This window comes from Elgaria multicarinata, chromosome 7, assembly GCF_023053635.1.
Source record: "Elgaria multicarinata webbii isolate HBS135686 ecotype San Diego chromosome 7, rElgMul1.1.pri, whole genome shotgun sequence".
NCBI lineage: Eukaryota > Metazoa > Chordata > Lepidosauria > Squamata > Anguidae > Elgaria > Elgaria multicarinata.
In genome coordinates, this window is record NC_086177.1 from 62,413,534 (window position 1) to 62,433,615 (window position 20,082).

At 44.1% G+C, this 20,082-nt stretch overlaps 1 protein-coding gene across 1 annotated transcript in view; it reads right to left on the reverse strand.

The window, feature by feature from the left end:
- Positions 1-16,568, reverse strand: part of KLHL14 (kelch like family member 14) — a 73,638-nt gene extending 57,070 nt beyond the window's left edge. Inside the window, exon 1 of the mRNA XM_063130694.1 lies at positions 15,607-16,568. Coding sequence (XP_062986764.1) covers positions 15,607-16,568 — 962 coding nt within the window. The remainder of the gene's footprint in view (positions 1-15,606) is intronic.
- Between the last annotated feature and the right edge of the window lie 3,514 nt (positions 16,569-20,082).

Genomic DNA, 20,082 nt, shown 5'->3' on the forward strand with positions numbered 1-20,082 from the left:
GTGTACCTTTGGCAACATCATAATGGCAGCACCCGAGGCGATTAACTTGGATAGACAGAGGGCAGCCATCAGTTCCCCAGCCAGGACATACACACAGGAAGGCACAGTTTGTGTGATCTGATTCCTCTAATTAGGTGCTGTATGTGTAGCTGCTGAAATTTCAGTGATGGCAGCAGCTTCAAAAGCTGCTACTGACATCACAGAAGCAGCAGTAGCCATGCATACAAGTAGCCTTGTGCAGCCAATGATTTACATGAATGGTGTTTCCACATTAGGCCTAGCCAAAAGCCCAACAGTATGCTCCTGAAGTGATAGTGTGAACTCGTTCTTTTATTTTCAGACATGGTTAATACTTCATCACTAAAGAGTTAACAAAGAACGGATATTTCCCCCAAACATTTATATTAGCCTTGAGATTGAAAAGAAAATGTTTGGGTAGGAACAATCTACAGCTTGTATTACTCTGAAAGTAGAATGGAGAATCATGATATGTTCCTCCTTGCCATTAAATCCAATTCTTCTGGGATACGGCCATACTAAAGATGAGTTTGATTAATTATTGCTATAACATTTTAAAAATACATATTAAAATTTATTATTTAGCCAAGATTATGAGTGCAAAGATAGCAGCCTCCCTTTTTATAACATCCCCACTTTCATAGGTGTAGTGGAGGTAAGGAAAGAGGAAGGAAAATGACGGTCTGACATAGAGAACATGTGCAGACACTATTAATGAACATTTCTAGAGTAGCCTACAAATGAAATACATAAATCAGGGAAAGCCTGTGTAAAAAGGAATGTCTTCAGGAGGTGTTTAAAAGATGTTACATTTTCTGCCTCTTGAACTGCATGAGGGAGGGTTTTCCAGACGGTGGGTGCCACTTCAGAGAAGGCCCCCAGCTGAGGTTCTTCATGGCAGCATTCTGTTCGTCTCAGAATGACCAGTAGGGCCTCCTCTGATGGTCATAGTTGTCATCTGGGTATATATAAGGGAAGGCGGTCTACTAGGTATGCTGGTCCCAAGTTGTTTAGGGCTTTATAGGATAACAACATAACCTTGTATGTGGCTCAGTAGCTAACAGGGAGCCAGTGCAGTTCTTTTAATACAGGTTTTATATGAGCAGAGCTAGGTGTCCCCGTGAGCACCCTAGGTGCTGCATTCTGCACTAGCTGCAGCTTCCAAACCACACACATTGGTAGCCCCACATAGAGCATGTTACAGTAGTCTAGTTGTGAGGTTACCAGTGCATGAATGACCGTGGCAAGGCTATCACTATCTATGAACGGGCGTAGTGGGCGTACTAACCGAAGTTGATAATGGGCGCTCCAGGCCACCGAGGTCACCTGGGCCTCCAGTGACAGAGATGGGTCCAGGAGTACCCCCAAACTACAGACCTGCTCCTTCGGAGGGAGTGCAAGCCCATCCAGAACAGGCAACCTCCCCAATTCCTGGACCTGGGAACCTCCAACCCACAAGGCCTCTGTCTTATCAGGATTCAGCTTCAGTTTGTTGGCATTCATCCAAACCATAACTGTTTAGCTTGGAAAAAAGGAGGCTAAGGGGAGACATGATAGAGGTGTACAAAATTATGCATAGTGTGGTGAATGTGGATAGGGAGACATTTCCCCCCCCTTTCTCAAAATGCTAGAACCTGGAGTCATCCCATGAAACTGATTGGTGGGAGATCCAGGACAAATAAAAGGAAGTACTTCTTCACACCGTGCATAGTTAAATTATGGAACTCACTACCACAAGATGTAGTGATGGCCACCAATTTGGATGGCTTTAAAAGAGGGTTGGATAAATTTCTGGAGGTGAGGGCTATCAATGGCTACTAGTCCTGATGGTTATGTGCTACCTCCAGTAAGCTTGTGTGCACCAGTTGCTAGGGAACATGGGTGGGAGGGTGCTGCTGCACCACGTCCTGCTTGTTCATCCCTGGGTGATGGCTGGTTGGCCACTGTGTGAACAGAGTGCTGAACTAGATGAACACTTGGTCTGATCCAGCGTGGCTCTTCTTATGTTCTTATTTTCTTAACTGTATCTAGGCACTGGTTGAGGAAGTACACAGCCTCTTCCGATTCAGAAGTTACAGAGAAATAGAGCTGGGTGTCATCGGCATTCTGGTGACACCTTGCCTCAAATCTCCTGATGACTGCTTCCAATGGCTTCATATAGATATTAAGTAACATTGCAGAAAGGATGGTGCCCCGAGGTACCCCACAGTTATTATTATTATTATTATTATTATTATTATTATTATTATTATTATTATTATTATTATTTATTTATTTATTTATATAGCACCATCAATGTACATGGTGCTCTACAGAGTAAAACAGTAAATAGCAAGGCCCTGCCGCATAGGCTTACAATCTAATAAAATCATAGTAAAACAATAAGGAGGGGAAGAGAATGCCAACAGGCACAGGGTAGGGTAAGCAGGCACAGGGTAGGGTAAAACTAGCAGTATAAAGTCCGCACAACATCAAGTTTTAAAAGCTTTAGGAAAAAGAAAAGTTTTTAGTTGAGCTTTAAAAGCTGCGATTGAACTTGTAGTTCTCAAATGTTCTGGAAGAGCGTTCCAGGCGTAAGGGGCAGCAGAAGAAAATGGACGAAGGCGAGCAAGGGAAGTAGAGGCCCTTGGGCAGGCGAGAAACATGGCATCAGAGGAGCGAAGAGCACAAGCGGGGCAATAGTGTGAGATGAGAGAGGAGAGATAGGGCGGAGCTAGACCGTGAAAAGCTTTGAAGGTCGACAGGAGAAGTTTATATTGGATTCTGAAGTGAATTGGAAGCCAATGAAGAGATTTCAGAAGCGGAGTAACATGGTCAGAGCGGCGAGCCAAGAAGATGATTTTTGCGGCAGAGTGGTGAACAGAAACCAACGGACTGATGTGAGAAGAAGGAAGGCCAGAGAGAAGAAGGTTGCAGTAGTCCAACCGTGAAATAACCAGCACATGAACAAGCGTCTTGGCAGAAGAGACAGACAAAAATGATCGAATCCTGGCAATATTATACAGGAAGAAACGACAAGATTTAGCTACTGCCTCAATATGAGGAATAAAGGAGAGCGAGGAGTCAAATATAAAGCCAAGGCTACGAGCTTCCTTGACCGGAGTAAGCGTAACATCATTGACAGTAAGAGAGAATGAGAGATGAGGAGAAGGTTTAGGAGGAAAAACAAGCAATTCAGTCTTTGCCATATTAAGTTTCAAACGACGATGAAGCAGCCAAGCTGAGATATCTGAAAGACATGCCGAGATACGATCGTGAACATCAGGAGAAAGTTCCGGAGATGACAGATATAGATGTGTATCATCGGCGTACAGATGATATTGGAGGCCATGAGATTGAATAAGCTTGCCCAAGGGCAACATGTATAAGGAAAACAACAACGGGCCAAGCACTGAGCCTTGCGGAACCCCTACTGAAAGGGCAAAGGAGGAAGACGAGCTGCCATTAGCCAACACGCTGAAAGAGCGACCCGCTAGATAGGAGGCAAACCAGTTATAGACAGAGCCACAAAATCCAAGGTCATGAAGGGAATCTAAGAGAAGATCATGATCAACCGTGTCAAAGGCTGCAGTTAGATCAAGGAGAATAAGAACGGAATAATGGCCTTTAGACTTGGCAGTAAGGAGATCATTGGTGATCTTAGTAAGGGCTGTTTCGGTGGAATGTAGAGGACGGAATCCAGATTGAAAAGGATCCAAAGCAGAGTTACTAGAAAGAAAGTCAAGACAGCGAGTGTAGACCGCACGCTCCAGGATCTTTGAAACAAACGGCAACAAAGAGACAGGTCGGTAGTTAGACAGAGATAGCCTATCAAGAGTAGGTTTCTTGAGAATGGGAGAGACTGTTCAACTACCATGGGGCAGAAGTACATTCCCCCAATACTATTTTCTGGAACCAACCCTGCAAGTATGAACTGAATCACTGTAAAACAGTGTCGCCAATCCCCAACTCACAGAGGTGTTCCAGGAGAATACTGTGGTCAACGGTATCAAAAGCTGCTGAGAGATCAAGAAGTAGTAACAGGGTCGCACTCCCCCTGTCCCTCTTCCAAAGAAGGTCAACCATCAGGGCGACCAAGGCAGATTCCACCTAAAACCAGGTCTGAACCCAGACTGAAATGGATCGAGATAATCAGTTTCATCCAAGTACACTTGCAGCTGAGATGCCACCACTCTCTAGAGCACCTTGCTAAAAAATGGGGTATTGGTGACCGGACGATAGTTACCATAACTCTCTTGGTCAAGGGAGGGTTTTTTCAGGAGTGGTCGCACCAGTGCCTCCTTCAAGGCAGCTGGGACCAACCCATCACGCAGTGATGCATTCACCACTCCCCTGATCCAGTTGGTGAGCCCCCTGCAGCTAGCTTGAATAAGCCATGACGGGCAAGGGTCGAGAGAGCATGTGGTGGATCGAACAGATGCAAGTGTCTTGTCCACATCCTCAGGCTCCAAAAACTGAAATTGATCCCACAAAGCAGGATAAGACAATGCACTGGACACCTAGCAGACACTGAATCAATAGTGGCATTCAAGTCAGTGTGACGGTGAACAATTTTATCCTCAAAGTGACTTGCAAATTCCTCATAGTGAGCCTCTGAGGGTTCCAAGTTTGAATTAGGTGGGTTAGATGTAAGTAACCCCCATACCATCCAGAAAAGCTCAGCTGGACGACAGCTTGAGGATGTGATGGAGGTGGCAAAATAAGCCTTCTTTGCTGCCTTCACCGCCACGCAGTAGGCATGATCGTATGCTCTTAAGCGTGTTAGGTCACCTTCAAGATGAGTCTTACGCCACTTATACTCCATCTGGCTTCTGCCCTGTTTCATTGTCTGAAGTTCTCCAGGTCCACAATGTTGAAGAGGGCGCTCAGGAGCTATTGTGTTGATGGCCCTTTGCACCTCACCATTCCATAGTGTGACAAGGGACTCAACAGAATTGCTGGCTCTGGCTACTGAAAATCCCCCCAGAGCGTTCAGGAATCGCTTGGATTCCATAAATCTCTGGGGGTGGACCGTTTTAACGGGTCCTCCCCTCTGCAGAGAGGGACTGACACCATAAGACCAAATTTCACCAGGAAGTGGTCTGACCATGACAACGGGGTAATTGAAGACACAGCTTTGGTTCTGGTGGCTTCAAAGGAAGCCCACTTCACCTCAAGAAGCACCAGAAATAATCCAATTCTGCTCTTGCTTCGCCTGAATCCGACACACATTGCTAATAACTGCAGCCCTGTTGGAGCATTCAACTCACAAGTGGCACATTGTGGTTGCACCTGCCACATCCCATGTTGAGCGGGGGAGTATATAGAGGAAAGACCGCTCTATACTCATCAATTTCCCCCATGATGTGGAAACAAGGCTACACATCGTGGGAAGAGCCTACACATGAAGAACAGGTTCTCCTCTACAAACATGTCCCTACAACATGTGGACAGCAGCAGTGTGTGTGTGTGTGTGTGTGTGTGTGTGTATGTACGTGTGTGTGAATGAATGACAGGGACACAATGGTGGAATTGATGAGTACAGCTCTCTTGCACCACACCGAAACAGTTTGATTACAGGTAATAATCAGTATTTAAAAGCATCCCAAAAATGAATTAGTAACCAATATAAGCAGCACAAGAGAGAAGTCACAAGCTAAGATTTTCTATATATTTTTCAGTATTTTAAGATCACATGCTCAGATTTCCCCCCAACCCTTTGAAGCAGATTTGGGGAGCACATGGTGGGGGGGGGGCCACCATTACCCAATGTGTAATACCATTACCCAATGTGTTAACCTTTTTTTTTTTTTTTGCACGCTATCTGCTGTAGATATTTTAAAGGCAGATAAATATTCAAAAATCTCCTAGTAACCTGGTTATACATGCTTTAACTTCCCCTGCATATTTTTCAGTACTTTTAAGATCCAGATTCTTACTGGGACTACTTTTCATCACTACTACAGATTTATACAGAAAATCCCCCAAGCCTTGGAGAACACGAAGAGATGGTCTTTGATTGTAGTGTCTGAGGACTGACTTCATGCGGAGCTCTGTTTTAAAGAACATGAACCTCCTTTCCTCTCTTGCTAGGTTTCACCTCCAGCATGAAAGGTGCTGGCCTGAATTAATAGAGTTTGCTGGTATCTGATCAGAAGTTATGTGGTGGTCCTAATTTATCTCCTTCACTTGCTCTGTTCAAAAGACTGTACAGGGTGCATCCCAAATCCCTTCTTAAGTTTATCAAAGTCTCACAGGAACTCTAAAAGGAATGTTTGTTCTTTTGTTAAGGCTGGTTATCTTTTCTCCTCCAAGGCAGGGATTCCTTTCTTTCTTTCTTTCTTTCTTTCTTTCTTTCTTTCTTTCTCTTTTTTGGTCTGCTGTCTCAGCCATTGCTTTCTCCAGCCTCTCCCTGATCACTCTGCTTCTGTTAATCTTGGCAGAGTTTATTTGAGCTAAATCAGTTCTCTCCCTTGCAATGACACAGCAAGAGATATATGTTACTAGGAATCCTGGGAGCCATGATCTTTGTGAAAATGTTCAAGGGTTACAAGTAACTCAACTGCAAGAGCCAATGCCAAGAAATGTTTTTTGTTTGTTAAAGCAACTCCTGGTTTTAATAACAGTGATAGAAAATATTATTATTTATTCAACAGCTGATAGTATCCCTGTAGGGAGCTCCCTCTATTTCTTTGCATATTTGATTAAGTTTGACAGGATATCTCACTTTGCATGGATTTTGCCAACCATAAAGTGCTGTGCTATTTGAGGTTAGGGATTTATTATGCCACTGTGACTGAGGTCTATCCTGTGGATGTCTTTCTGCAGGCAAGTCCCAAAGATTAGTGCTAAAGGGCATTGGCTTTCTAGAGGGAAGCTATCTTCTGATTCTGAAGTTTATCTAGAAGAGGGGATATTGTGGCCAGGGGACAATATTTAATTTACTAAGCCTGATGACTGCGGGTGGTGGATTGAACATCTATTACTCAGCAGGATGGATGGATTTAAATCAGCACTCACTAGGGCTGCAATCCTGCACAGATTTAAGCTGTTAAAATCTCAGTAGAGTCCACGTTATTTAAGCAGACTGTGTGCAGGATTGCTATCCTAGAGAAAAGTTCAAATAAAATAACCGTGTTATATTATTTCCTAATTGTGCTTCCAATATTTTCTAAACAAAACTGCATAAACAATACTGATTGATACAACTATTAAAACATGTTGAATTGCAGCTGAGTAGAGCCTGTAGTGTACAGTACCTAGAAGGGAACACTTAAATAGTATATTTGTACACACAGAAGGACACTAAACAAGTCTGCTTACTTGAAAGCCAAGTACCCAGTAATTGCTGGTAGTTATTGGGAAAATCAGTACCTTCCATGAGATGAAAAATAAATTGAGCCAGTATGGTGTAAGTAGATAAAATGCTGAACTTGGACCTAGATTCAAACCCTGCCCAGCTATTAAGTTCTCTGGTTCGTCTTGGATCTGTCTCTGCATATATTTTTTGGAGAGGATAAAATTGGATGATCCAACATATGTTGTCACCCTGAGCTCCTCTGGAGGAAGAATGAAATGCACATGTGGTTCATAGATAAATAAAAGCCTGTGTTCTTTGTCTAATAGCCATATAATACAGATTCATAATTTAACACTGCAGAGCTCACAAAGAGATCATAAAATAGGAGTAAAATAGGTGTATCATCCAAGTCAATGAGATATCTCTTAGCTACAGGGATGAGGTCACAATGCCTGTAATGACTTGCCAGACTCTGGTCCCCAGTATCAACCTTGTAATAATCAACATATTGTGACATATCCATAATACTTGTCCTCAAAAACCAGATGTTGTCTCAGGGTTCCTTCTTTACATAGAAGAACAGCCTTAAAATTGGTGTGCTTGTCAAGAGTGCCATGATTTTGATACAAAGCATTACGATTTAATAATAACAGAAACCAGCAGTGATTCAAAGAGCAACCTAAGATATGCTGAGCGGCTTGCATGTGCTCAATGAGGTGTTTGTTTGTTTGTAACTTTCCCATCCTTTAAACAGGTGACCCTAATGCCATATCAGAAGCTGCTTTTGAAACTCCTCTCCACTTCAAAGCTGTTTTGCCATGTGGCATAGAAGGCTGCTGTTCAACAAATGTAAGTCTACTAAACATTATGTATATATTATCATTACATATATTAGAAAAAGGGATATGTTGTGAATGATAATCAGGGTGGCTAAAGGGGGCAGGAGAGCACTGGAGTGGGACTGTATAGCTCAGAGGAACCTCCAGGAATTATACAGGACAATCCTCTTTTAAAAGAAAAAGAAGCCCCACCCCACAACCTGGGAATTCACTGAAGGCAGCTACTTCCATTGTAGCTTTGTCTCTTTCCGGCAGTGCTTGCACACCCTGATTTTTCTTATCACTGGGTTGAGGGGTGGTGGTCCCACTGAGGGCTCCCTTCCCTGGCCACTATTTCTCCCTGCCAGCAACAAGGATTTAAGAAATCCCCCAAGAGCCTCTCCCTTTAGGTGGACCTGAAAGCCCTCTGGGACCAAGGTCTGCACATGGCCCTGACCCTTATGCTGCCAATGAAAAGACCCTCTGCTGGATGGGCTGCCGGTTAGAATGGCCTGACTTGCTGCTTTCCTTCCTTCAATCGATGGATAATTAGTCTTGCATGACACACATCCTCAGGTATATTTCCTCCAAGACCTATTTCCTCCTTATAGGATCCTCTAAACTGGGAAGTGCCCCCTCATACATCAAAGGACCAGGGCAGGAGGTAATTGTAATAAATAATTAATATAACAAATACATGCACAAATGTACATCCCTATTGGGGGCTGAAACAATTCAGAATTCACACTCAGAGGAGCATATACTTTATAGCCATGATTTCTAATCCAGCAAGTGTTTGGCATGCAGAAGACTCTTTCCATGTGTGGATCTCCTTAGTTGGATCAGGGCAAAGAAGTGGCAGCGGGAAGTAGTGAGGGAGCATAAAAGAAGGGAGAAGTCCTCCCATGCCCCTCTTTCTCACCATCTGTGGATTTGTTGTTGTTGTTGATGATGATGATGATGTCCACATGCATTATTTATAATAAACCCCACCCCCAAGTCTAATATTTTCATAGTAGCCTGTCTCTAATAGCAAGTGAATATATGACCTTGGCTTGTGCAAATCACTCCTGGCACCTGCAGCACCAAAGCCTGACCCTCTGCTTCCTTAGTTACTATTTTGTGATGGCAGCTGCAAAGCATAGGTTGCAACTGGGACTCAACTATACCTACATCCCACAGCTACCTACAGATAAACCCAGCCTAACTCTTAGAAAACAAAGTGGCAAAACCTGACTGACCTACACACTGATAACCTGCTTTAGCATGATAGTCATGCCTCTCATCACAGAATCATAGAATAATAGAGTTGGAAGGGGCCTATAAGGCCATTGAATCCAACCCCCTGCTCAATGCAGGAATCCACCTTAAAGCAAACAGTTGGCTGTCCAGCTGCCTCTTGAATGCCTCTAGTGTGGGAGAGCCCACAACCTCCCTAGGTAATTGGTTCCATTGTCGTACTGCTCTAACAGTCAGGACATTTTTCCTGATGTTCAGCCAGAATCTGACTTCCTATAACCTAAGCCCATTATTTCATGTCCTACACTCCGGGATGACTGAGAAGATATCCTGGTCCTCCTCTGTGTGACAGCCTTACAAGTATTTACCATACCATACCATACATCTTTATTGAGATCCATAGATCCATGAAAAAACAAGAATCAAACATGAAACATCAGACAGTTAGAGCTATTGTCAACTTTCGTCTAATACACAGAGAGCTCTAATCCTGGCCGCCACTGTGAGAAATTTAGCAACAGCCAAAGTTACTTTTGAGGACTTATCTTCCAACAGAAACTTAACATAAAATTTGTCGTACAAGTATTTGAAGAGTGCTATCATGTCTCTGCTCAGTGTTCTTTTCACAGGGCCAAACATGCCCAGTTATTTCAGTGTCTCCTCATAGGGTTTTGTTTCCAGACCCCTGATCATCTTCTTCACACAACTGACTCCACAGTCACCATGATTTTGACAAGTGGCAAAAATATAGCATCCAAAAAGCACTGTGATGCAGTTCATTGTATACTGGACACTTTCAGCCAAACTAATTTCACTTAGTGGTGAAAGTGGTCAGGAAGGGATAGGTATAAAACACAGGCAAAGCATTATAAAGTTCTGGAAACATATATAAACCATTATCTTCATCAGCCCCACTTGACTTCCTTTGCTCAATCACAGTAAATATTATTGTATAAGAGAGGGAAAGAACCAAAAATCAGTAAGATGCAAAAACAGGTGAGAGGAAGAACTCTATACTGTCTTTCTTGGTGAACCATAATTAGCTGAAAATCTTGGTTCACCAACTTCTCTCATTTGCTGGCAGGGGAATGGAATACCATTCAACTTGGAAAGGGGTACTCCATTTTGGCTTAAATCTAATGTCACATGAGCAGACTTCCGCTCACACAATGGGATTTCTCTGTCCTCTCCTCCCTGCTATTGGTCATACTCCACCCCAAATCTGCTGTGGAGGGTCCCTCTCCAGATTTGGGATGTGTGTGTGTGTGCGGGGGGGGGGGAATTACAGTGAGAGGGAAACCTCATTCCACCAGTAGTTTCCATTCCACTGGCAGAACAACACAATTGTATCCAAGCTGGAATCTCAGACCTAATCTACACCAAGCAGAATATTGCACTATGAAAGTGGTATAGAAGCAGTATATAAGAGGCAGAAGCCACACTACTACTTTATAGCGGTATTGAAGTGCACTGACAACTGGTGGGGCCCATTGACACTGCTTTCATAGTGCTATATCCTGCTTGGCGTGGCTCCTGTCTTTTATAAACTGCTTTCACACCGCTTTCATAGTGCAATATCCTGCTTGGTGTAGATTAGGCCTAAGTGTATGTGAAAAGGACGAGGGGAAGAGAATTCTCCCTCTTACTCCAATTCTCTTAGTTCCTGGTATTCTTAATTGCCTTATATGACTCTGGAGAGCAGGGAGTAAAATGTAATTGAAAGGAAATGATATTTCTTTAAAATCAGTCACCAGGAAACTGTAACTCATAATGAAAGGATGTGTTTCTCCCACCAGGTCTCTAACAAGTGGTTGCTAGTCAAATGAGGGGAAAAGCTGGAGTTGATGTTTTATTATTACCCTCTAGCAAATCATATGAACTTTATGGTCTTCATATGTAGCTTAGCATTTACTTCTTGATTCAGCAACTGAAACAACTTACACATAGGCCTTATTCAGAAGTAACAAATAACTGTTCTGTTGTTAGATGCACAAGCTGCAGCAAACCTCAAACTTGCACACTCCCTCTTCCTTTCCTCCTCCTTTGTACATGAAGGGAGAAGATTTGAAGTGCAATTCACAATTTTTAATGAACTACCTATTATTTCCCATTTAATCGGAATACAAGAAACATGATCCCCCCGAATTCATATTTAACTAACAAACCCAAGATATGAACCAAAGCATGGTTTGCTCTCCTGGTTTAACTAACTATGGTTTGTATAAACCACATTTTCCCATATTCTGACAAATCAGTAAACTCCTGTTTGTCACAAATTATGAATGGAAACTTTAAATCTTCTGCGCAGATTTGGCCCCCTGGCCTAAGATTCCCTTGAGGTTCAAATACACTCCCCTGATCTTGGTAGTGCATTAGAAATATAAGAAATATTGATGATTTTGTGCATCAAATGAAAAATTTTGTTTTGAGACAGACCATATTACAGTTCCAGATATGTGCCCTAGTTTTGCATTGGTGATAAGAGTATTAACATAATTTAGGCCTGTGATACAGAACATACATAAAATTACAATTTTCACACAGTGACTTTAGAAACATAATTCAAGCTTTTGGCTATTTACCCTTAATCTTTAATGAGAGTTTAAAGTCTGCAAATAGGGCAAATGCGAAAGCATCTGTGTGCTATACTTTTAAGTAGTGCATTAGGAACAAAAGTGTTATTTTAAGCAAATAAGGAAGACAGTTATCAAATGATGCTAAAGGCCTGATACAGCCCCCATTAAAGTAAATGGGAGTCTGCAGCAGGATGTTAATCAGTCTTTTAAGAGCAGGTGTGTTAATTCTACATTTCTTCATTATAGTGTACCAAACAGATGTCTATACTGCTTAACTGTTTACCTCTCAGAAAAACACACACTACCCAAATCTTTTGAAAACAGCCATATTTGTAAGTATCCTTTATCATCATCTTTTCATGAAACATTCCATGTAGTTCTAATTTACCTATGCCATTATTGCTCCCAGGAAACCAATAACGATACCTGAAAATCATTCTCTGTATTAATTTCTATCAATTTACTTTATTTTCATAACTTTTAAATATGCTTTTCCCTAACCTAAAATTCTAAATAATATTCCCATATCTTTTAAAGAATCTCTTTGTTTTGTTTAATATTAAACTTTTGGAGATAATTTTTTTTTAAAAAAATTATATCCCACTTTTCTACCTAAATAAGAATCCAAGCTGAATTTTAGTAGTAGAATAATAAAAGCATCTAGAATAGATGAAAACATACACACACCTACCTTTCTTCATATAAGATTGCTTTGTTTTTGAAAATTGTTGGTTTCTTCCTAATATTTTTACATATATGTGGAGAATAAGAGCATCATGGAATAATTCTGTGACTTTTAATGATTTTCAAACTATCAAGATACAATGTTAGACTTTTAATGAATGTTATCAATTCTGAAATCTGGAGTAAAGTTTTAATATGACAACAGAGGCTGATTGGTTTTAATACTTTAAATATGTCCATGCAGTGTTATATGTGTATGAAACTTATTAGTTCTACATCCGTATTTAAATATGTTAAAAATGTGAGAAATATTGTTCATGTATTGGAGAATAACATCATGTTCTATGTCTGTACTGCATATTTTAGCTTAAAGGGAAAAGATAGCTTCCAGCAGCAGAAGTATCAGCATCCTTGACACCTGTAAACATTCAGTGGTCAGAACACCACTACATATCCTTCAAATGATATGGACCAGTGAAGCTGGAAGGTATCTGCACTGAACCAAACAGTGTGGTATCTCAACAATCCACCACAACGCAAGACCCATCATGTCCCAGGTGGTGTGCAGAATTAAAGCTAAAGTAGGCACAGTAGTTTGTATTTAGAAAACTGAAATATTATGAGTGTGTTAATTGCCAGGCATGTTACTGAAAGGGCCCCAAATATACCTTGTATTTCATATAGCTCCTATTACAATAATATGTCCACGTTAGTATTTACAAAGCCTCTCTAGATACATAGAAGGATGGGAAACTCTTCAGATATAATTTGCTAAAGTAAGATACGTATTGTATATAGAGTTTTTTGTAAGGTCTTCTGCACAGAGCACTATACTATTTAAAACACTATGAATCTCACAACAGTATTTCCTAATAATAACTTATTAGGAATAACTCATTGTTAATTGTACAGTAAAAAACCAAAATAAAAGTTCTGAGAAGTGTACAGACTTTCAAATAGTATGTCTGCTTAATATTAGTGTATTCTAAAAAGAGAGGTATAAATATATTTGAACAGATAATATTAGAAGCTATTCATGTCATTTAGGCCTTAGCTAGACCTAAGGTTTATCCCGGTATTGTCCCAGGATCACCTCTGTTCATGTAAATGACATACAGGATATCCCGGGAGCAGGCAGGGATGACGCCAGGATGATCCTGGGATAAACCTTAGGTCTAGCTAAGGCCTTAATTTATTTCCTAACTTGGTAGTTTAAAGAGTTGTGTGATGTGCTTTGTCCAACTGGAATTAACTGTCTAACGTTATGGTTAATCAGTTACAGTAAAATACCTGTGATGTCACAGAAACAAACACTATGACATCACTCTTTCTCCTGTACAATAGTTGCATTATTTCAGTATCTATAATATTACTAGGCATAAAAAGTAATTTGACAACAAACTGTAAATTCAGGCATCACAGCTCTAAAAAAATATGTATTGTATTTGGATTATTTTATATAAAACTGTAAAACATTAAACTGTTATCAAATGCAATAACTAATAGCTTATTTTAAGCTGTACTTCTTGCTGTTAAATCTAATGTTTACATTTCATTGGAGTATCATAGGAACAGAGTATTATGTAATAAAGAATTATGGTAACTTCGACAATAGAAAGATGAGAAGCTGGCAAGATACCATCTCCCTGTAGAAAAGGCCCAGGGAGCTCATAATAGGATTTAAAACTAATGCTACTAAGCCATGGCTGTTTGCCCATCCAATTTTCTTCCCATATTGCATTTTAAGAGACATCTACTAAATTATCCAGCCCATTCCACTTTCTCTTGTCATCAGTCTGCTTTGCTGTACATAGCACCTCTAAAACTAGTTCAGTAAATGGACAAGCACCATCTAATAATGCCACCTAGCAATATGGGATGTGGAAGAACACCAGAACCTGTTACTTAAGTTTTTCTTTGCTTTTTAACTTTGTGGTCTTGGGCAGAACTTTATTCTTTCCCACCTTCTCCTTTAAAGCTCCATCACACCGGGGGTTAACACGCTCCCTACCTCGCTTCTCTGCTCGTGTTTTCCTTCCTCAAGTTACTTCCTCTTTCAAGAAGAGGAAGTACACAACAAGCATGAGGCCCATTGAGTCCGCTGTTCTAATGGCGCTGCTTCTCCTGCACACAGCAGGAGAGAGCAGCAATTCCATGTTTAAAAATACATCGGACTTAATGAGTTTTTTTTTTTTTTGATGCGCAAGGAAGGCCAGAAGGGGCGCGGGAGACAGACGATGTCATGTGAGGGGCCTGAGCAAACTCTGTGAGTGCCCAGTAATGAGCATGTAATAAAACGCTCATCGGATGGAGCTTTTAGATCCACCCCATCTCCAAATAAAACACATGCTGAATTAAAAGTCCATTTTAAAAGAAGAGGCTTGCTTTCTTCAAACACCTAACAGCAGCATTATGCGCTGTACCAACACTTCTTGCATCACTTCCAGAAGAGAAGGGGAGAGGCAGAGTTGCTCATACTCTGGTAGGTCTGGTCAGAGGAAGCTAGGTACAAGCGTTCCCTACTGCCTTAAAGCATTACATTAAGGGCACTGGTCAGTTCCTCATCAGAAGCCAGACCACAAGAGGACAGGTATAGAGATTCAGTTGTTTACAAACTTTCTGTAACTGTTTATTGATTCCGTACAATAAAAGTACCACCCAAACTACTACACCCTTTTTAAAGGGACTAAATTAACAATGTCTCACTATGGCTTTTTAAGTCATAATACCTGTGACTGTTGCTAGGATATTTTTCTGTGTCAACTGCAGTTTTTAGGTTTCTCTATTTTCATTCCCTGCCTATGGGAGGGTGTGTTCAGCCCTCCCCTTAACACTGTTCGCAAATCCTTCTCAGGGACTTCCCCTGCTTTGTTGGTAGCTTTGCAGTGTTGAAGTCAACTTTTGAACCTCACGTTGAACGTATGCCTGCAGCATTAATCCACTGCGAAGTATTAGGTTTCTGGATGAATCTCCCCCCCCCCCCTTCTCTTACCTGCTGGCCAGGCTCTGCCTGCAGTGCTGCCTGAAGGGCATCAGGTGGTAGTTCATGGCGTCCAGAAGCAGCTTCTGGCAAACGGGGTCGGTACGCATGAAATCCACCGACTGGACCCGCTCGACGAGCTCCGGGGCCGGGATAAGGGCGAAGCGGAGGCGCTTCATGAGGTCCGGAGCGTATTGCATGCGGGTCTCGCGGTCGTGCTCCAGCCACAGCACGGACATCTGGAAGAGCGCCAGCTCCGACTCCACCGGGGGAGGCAACGAGTCGAGCAGGGCACGCATCTCCTCGAAGTTGAGCAGCAGCACGTCTTCCACCAGGTACTTGTTGGCCAGTTTCTTGGTCTCCTCGAGGCCGTGCAAAGCGGCGATCTTGCACACTTGCTTGTAGTTCTGTACCGAGATCTGGTCGTTGAGGAACTGCACGCACAGCTTGGTGACCTGCGGGATGTGCAGGATCTTGCTGACCGACAGCACCTCCTCCACCGTGTCCAGGGACAGGGTCACGTTGGCCGTGTACAGGTACTCGAGCACCAGACGTAGCCCGATCGACGAGCAGCCTTGCAGCACCAGGTTGTTGATGGCCCTGGGGCTGGCCAACAGCTTATCCTCCGGGGAGGAGGAGGGCGTGCCGGGCTCCTCCTGCTGCTGCTGCTCTTTGGGGGGCAGGCCGTCCTGAGCGCCCGGTCCGACGCCCAGAGGGTGATGGTGGTGGTGGTGCCCGCTCCCCCCGCCGCCGCCCCCTCCGCCGCCGCCGCCGCCGCCGGTGCTGGAGAAGAGCGATCGGAAGTACTGCGAGCACGAGGCCAGCACGGCCTTGTGGCAATGGAACTGCTGGCCTTGGGCTGTCAGGGTCACGTCGCAGAAGAGCTGCTTCCTCCACAGCAGGTTGAGGCCGTGAAGCAGGTTGTCGCTATGGCTGGGGTCGAAGGTAGACGTCCTGTCCCCGGACCTGGACATGGCGAGCAGCCTCAACACCTGACTGGAAACCCACCTCCGACCTGGGCAAAGAGGGGCAAGGCGCCGGGGGGGTGGGGGAGGAGGAAAAATGAGTGGTTGGGGGGCACACAAACACAAACACGGAGCTTTACAGGCCTGGCGTGTTCATCCTTATTGCAACAGCCGAAGAGTCCTGTCCAACCGCCCCCTTCCCCGCCATCACCGCAGCCTTTGGGCTGCTTCGAAGTCTCGGTGCCCCCCGCCGTGGGGCTTTGTCCTTCATTTCTAGTAAGCCGGCTTCCCGCCCCCAAAGGGTGGCGGCGGGGTGGGATCGCAGGCAACTACTTTCTTTCAACCTGCACAGGGGACGGAGGCGCGCGCGCCACTTGCGGGGACCGGCTGCTGGTTTTCTCTGGCTTTGCAACCGTGCTGTTCCCATGCAGGAGTGGGGCGGGGGGCGGGAAGAGTTTAGGCTTGTTGTTTTGCAAGCTGCAGAAACTCTCGGAGAAACTGTCGAGTGACCCGGAGCCAAGACGAAGCCACCCAGTCCTTGCCAAAGTCCAAGGCCACGCCACTACTTGAGCCAAACTGAGGGAGCTGCCCGCTTCGGAGGCCCCTCCCCCTCTCCCAGACTGCGCCTTTCCCGCCTTTGCAAGCCCCTGGTGTCTGCAGAGCCAGGAGACGCTTCGCCTCGAAGCAGTACGTGGACACCCGCGGGCGGGGGGCGGGGGAGGTCCTGCTTGGCGGGGAGCGCAGCGGCGTGCACCGATCCACTCCGGCCATCCCTTCGGGCGTTGCGCGTGCTGCATCGCATTGGGCAAGGGGGCAGGCCGGGAGCGCCTCTGCCCCGCTCATTGTGCGCGGGTTGGCGTTCCTGGCGGCGGCGGCGGCGCTGCTTTAACTCCGGCAACTCTGGGAAGTTCAAGGGGGAGGTGGGCGAGCTTGGAGGGCAGGCGAGAGTCGAGGAGGGAGAGCGAGGCGGGGAAGTGGCCCCGCGCCGCGAGGAAACGGCGCTGGAGCTTCCCTGCCAAAGTCGGCGGGACTCTGAGGGCAGCGGCGGAGGGGAATCAATAAGCCGAGCCTTAACCTGGGAGCTGCACCTGCTAGCGCTGAGGGGAAAGGGACCTGCGCTGGCCCTAGCGCGCCTCCGGGAGAGCCGAGCTCGCCGCCGCAGCGAGTGGCGACGCCGCTGCCGCCGCTTCTCTGCGGGATTCCACTGAAGGCAGCTACTTCCATTGTAGCTTCCCCTCTTTTCGGCAGTGCTTGTACCCCGCGGTTTTTCTTATGGCCGGGTTGAGGGTGGGTGGGGGGTCCCGTTGAGGGTCGCCTTCCCCGGCCACTTTCCCTCCGTGCCAGCAACGAGGGTTTAAGAAATCTCCAAGAGCCTCTCCCTTTAAGTGGACCCGGTCATTCCTCTCCCCCCACCCTACACACACCTCCCATTCTCCCTCCCCTTCTTTCATCCCCCTTTGACCATTTCTTGCAGTTGGAGTTTATTCTCCAAAGACGTGTGTATAACACAAGTGTGGTCCCCCCACCCCACGCTACATACTTCTAAGCCCACAGAAATTGCACACGCATACACACACCACACACAGCATCTTCACGACAATAAACAAGCCACAAAAAAATACACCCAAGAAGGTTAGACCGAAGGCCAGAAACTTACCTGCTCCACAACCAGCTGCCAAAGTAAAGGTTCACTTAAGCTCCCCCCCAGAAAAATCAATTGTCCTTCCTTTTTAATGGTTTGATCGCTCCTTCAAAAAAAAAAAATACACCTTCTGGTTCCCAACTCCAAGCAGTCACTCTTTACAATTTATTTTGTCGTACATCATTTGATCACCATGAATTAGCAACAGCAAGAAAATGTACGAGAGGGAGAAGGAGAGAGAGAGAGAAAGAGAGAGAGCGCGCAGAGCTTTCTGCAAGAGAAGAAGAAGAAAAAATGTACGTGTGACAAATTATGCTACCAAGAAACAACACATCATTATCCTTGGGCCTGGGGCTCAGTGAGTCGTAACGAGAGTAATAGGAAATCCACGGTTGGGGAGAGAAACGGTCGTGCATGGCCAGTGGAGAGAGACCATACAGGGGGATGGATGCTGGAGAGACTCGCAAAATTATGGCTCAAGGCTATTGTAAAAATTGTCGAGCGTAAATGACTGCGATTTCAAACATCTTTGGAAGAAAGAAGGGGAGAAAGCGACCCCCCTCCCCTCTGCCTCTCTCTCTCTCTCCTCTCTCTCTCTATAAAGAACCGTCAAGTTTTAGTGCGCATTGCTAATTAGTCAATTTCTCTCTGCCTTCACAGGCTGGCGACTTTGCTGCTGAGCTGAAACTGCTAATTTCTGTGACCAGCTTTTTTTCTTAGCTGTGATCTGGATGAATGAGTAGCTGTCTCACAGAGATGACAAAAATAAACTCTAATCCCCCCCAAAATTTCCACTACATCTTTCTCATGCATAGATTTATGATCTTCAAGCGCCCAGTGCAATATGCAAACTTTTGTGTCTGTACAGAATACTGCTAGATTAACACAGCACTATATTTCTCTCCCCCCCCCCCCATGTGATGGAAACTCTGATCTCAGTACAAGAGATATTGTCACCCTCTAACCCTCTATGTTATTAGTTTGACAGTGTACATCTTCCGTTCATGCATATGTGAAGGGGAGGGATGGCTATTGCATAGTATTAGTAGCATAGCTGTTCCTTTTACTGTGGTTCATCTGCACCATCTACGATTTATGCTCTTGTTTGGAAGCATATTTTCTATGTCGTTTTGTCTGGTTAGACAACCGTCTCTGTACTTCACTGTCAGCTCCTCAACAGATAAAGGTTCAGAAGTCACTTTTTATTGTCAGATTAGCATATTGTCAGATTTGCCTTTCAGTTTAGAGACTTTGCAAGTGCAGAAACCTGATTCAAGGAGCAAGGAAACAGCTACTCTTAACAAACAACCTTTCAACTTTTTGCCTGATCTATTGGTATTTATGAACCACACCACTCATTGCGTAGGGCAGGTTTATTTTTTAAGCTGCATTATAAAACTGAGTCACAGGCCTTTAAAGAAATGTGTATTCCTTCCACCAACAGGCACTGGAGTAGAGGACAAGTTCTCTACACTTGATCCCATGATATATTATACCCTCGCATTTATAGCTCTGTTCTTCTGTTGTCAAATTTCCAGTTGTCCAAAAAGACAAGTATGACCTTGAATAAGAAGCACATTAAAGGAGACTGAAGAACAGCACTTCAGAGGAAGTTGGAGCTGGGTTAAAATCCTAAGATTCCTAACTATAAAGACTCTTGTAATTAAAATGCTTGCCAGGGGGTTTATCTCAAACACTAGCCCTTGTTTTCTCCCTTCTTAGTTTGCAAAACAATGCAAACGCATCTGCTGATAGAAAGAAACCAGCTGGAAGTTGAATTATACAGGAAATGGGAAGAACCCACTTTGCAATGAGGCTACTGATACCATAAAAATAACGTTGATGCCTAATTATTCAGAATATGGTACACTTTTTGTAATA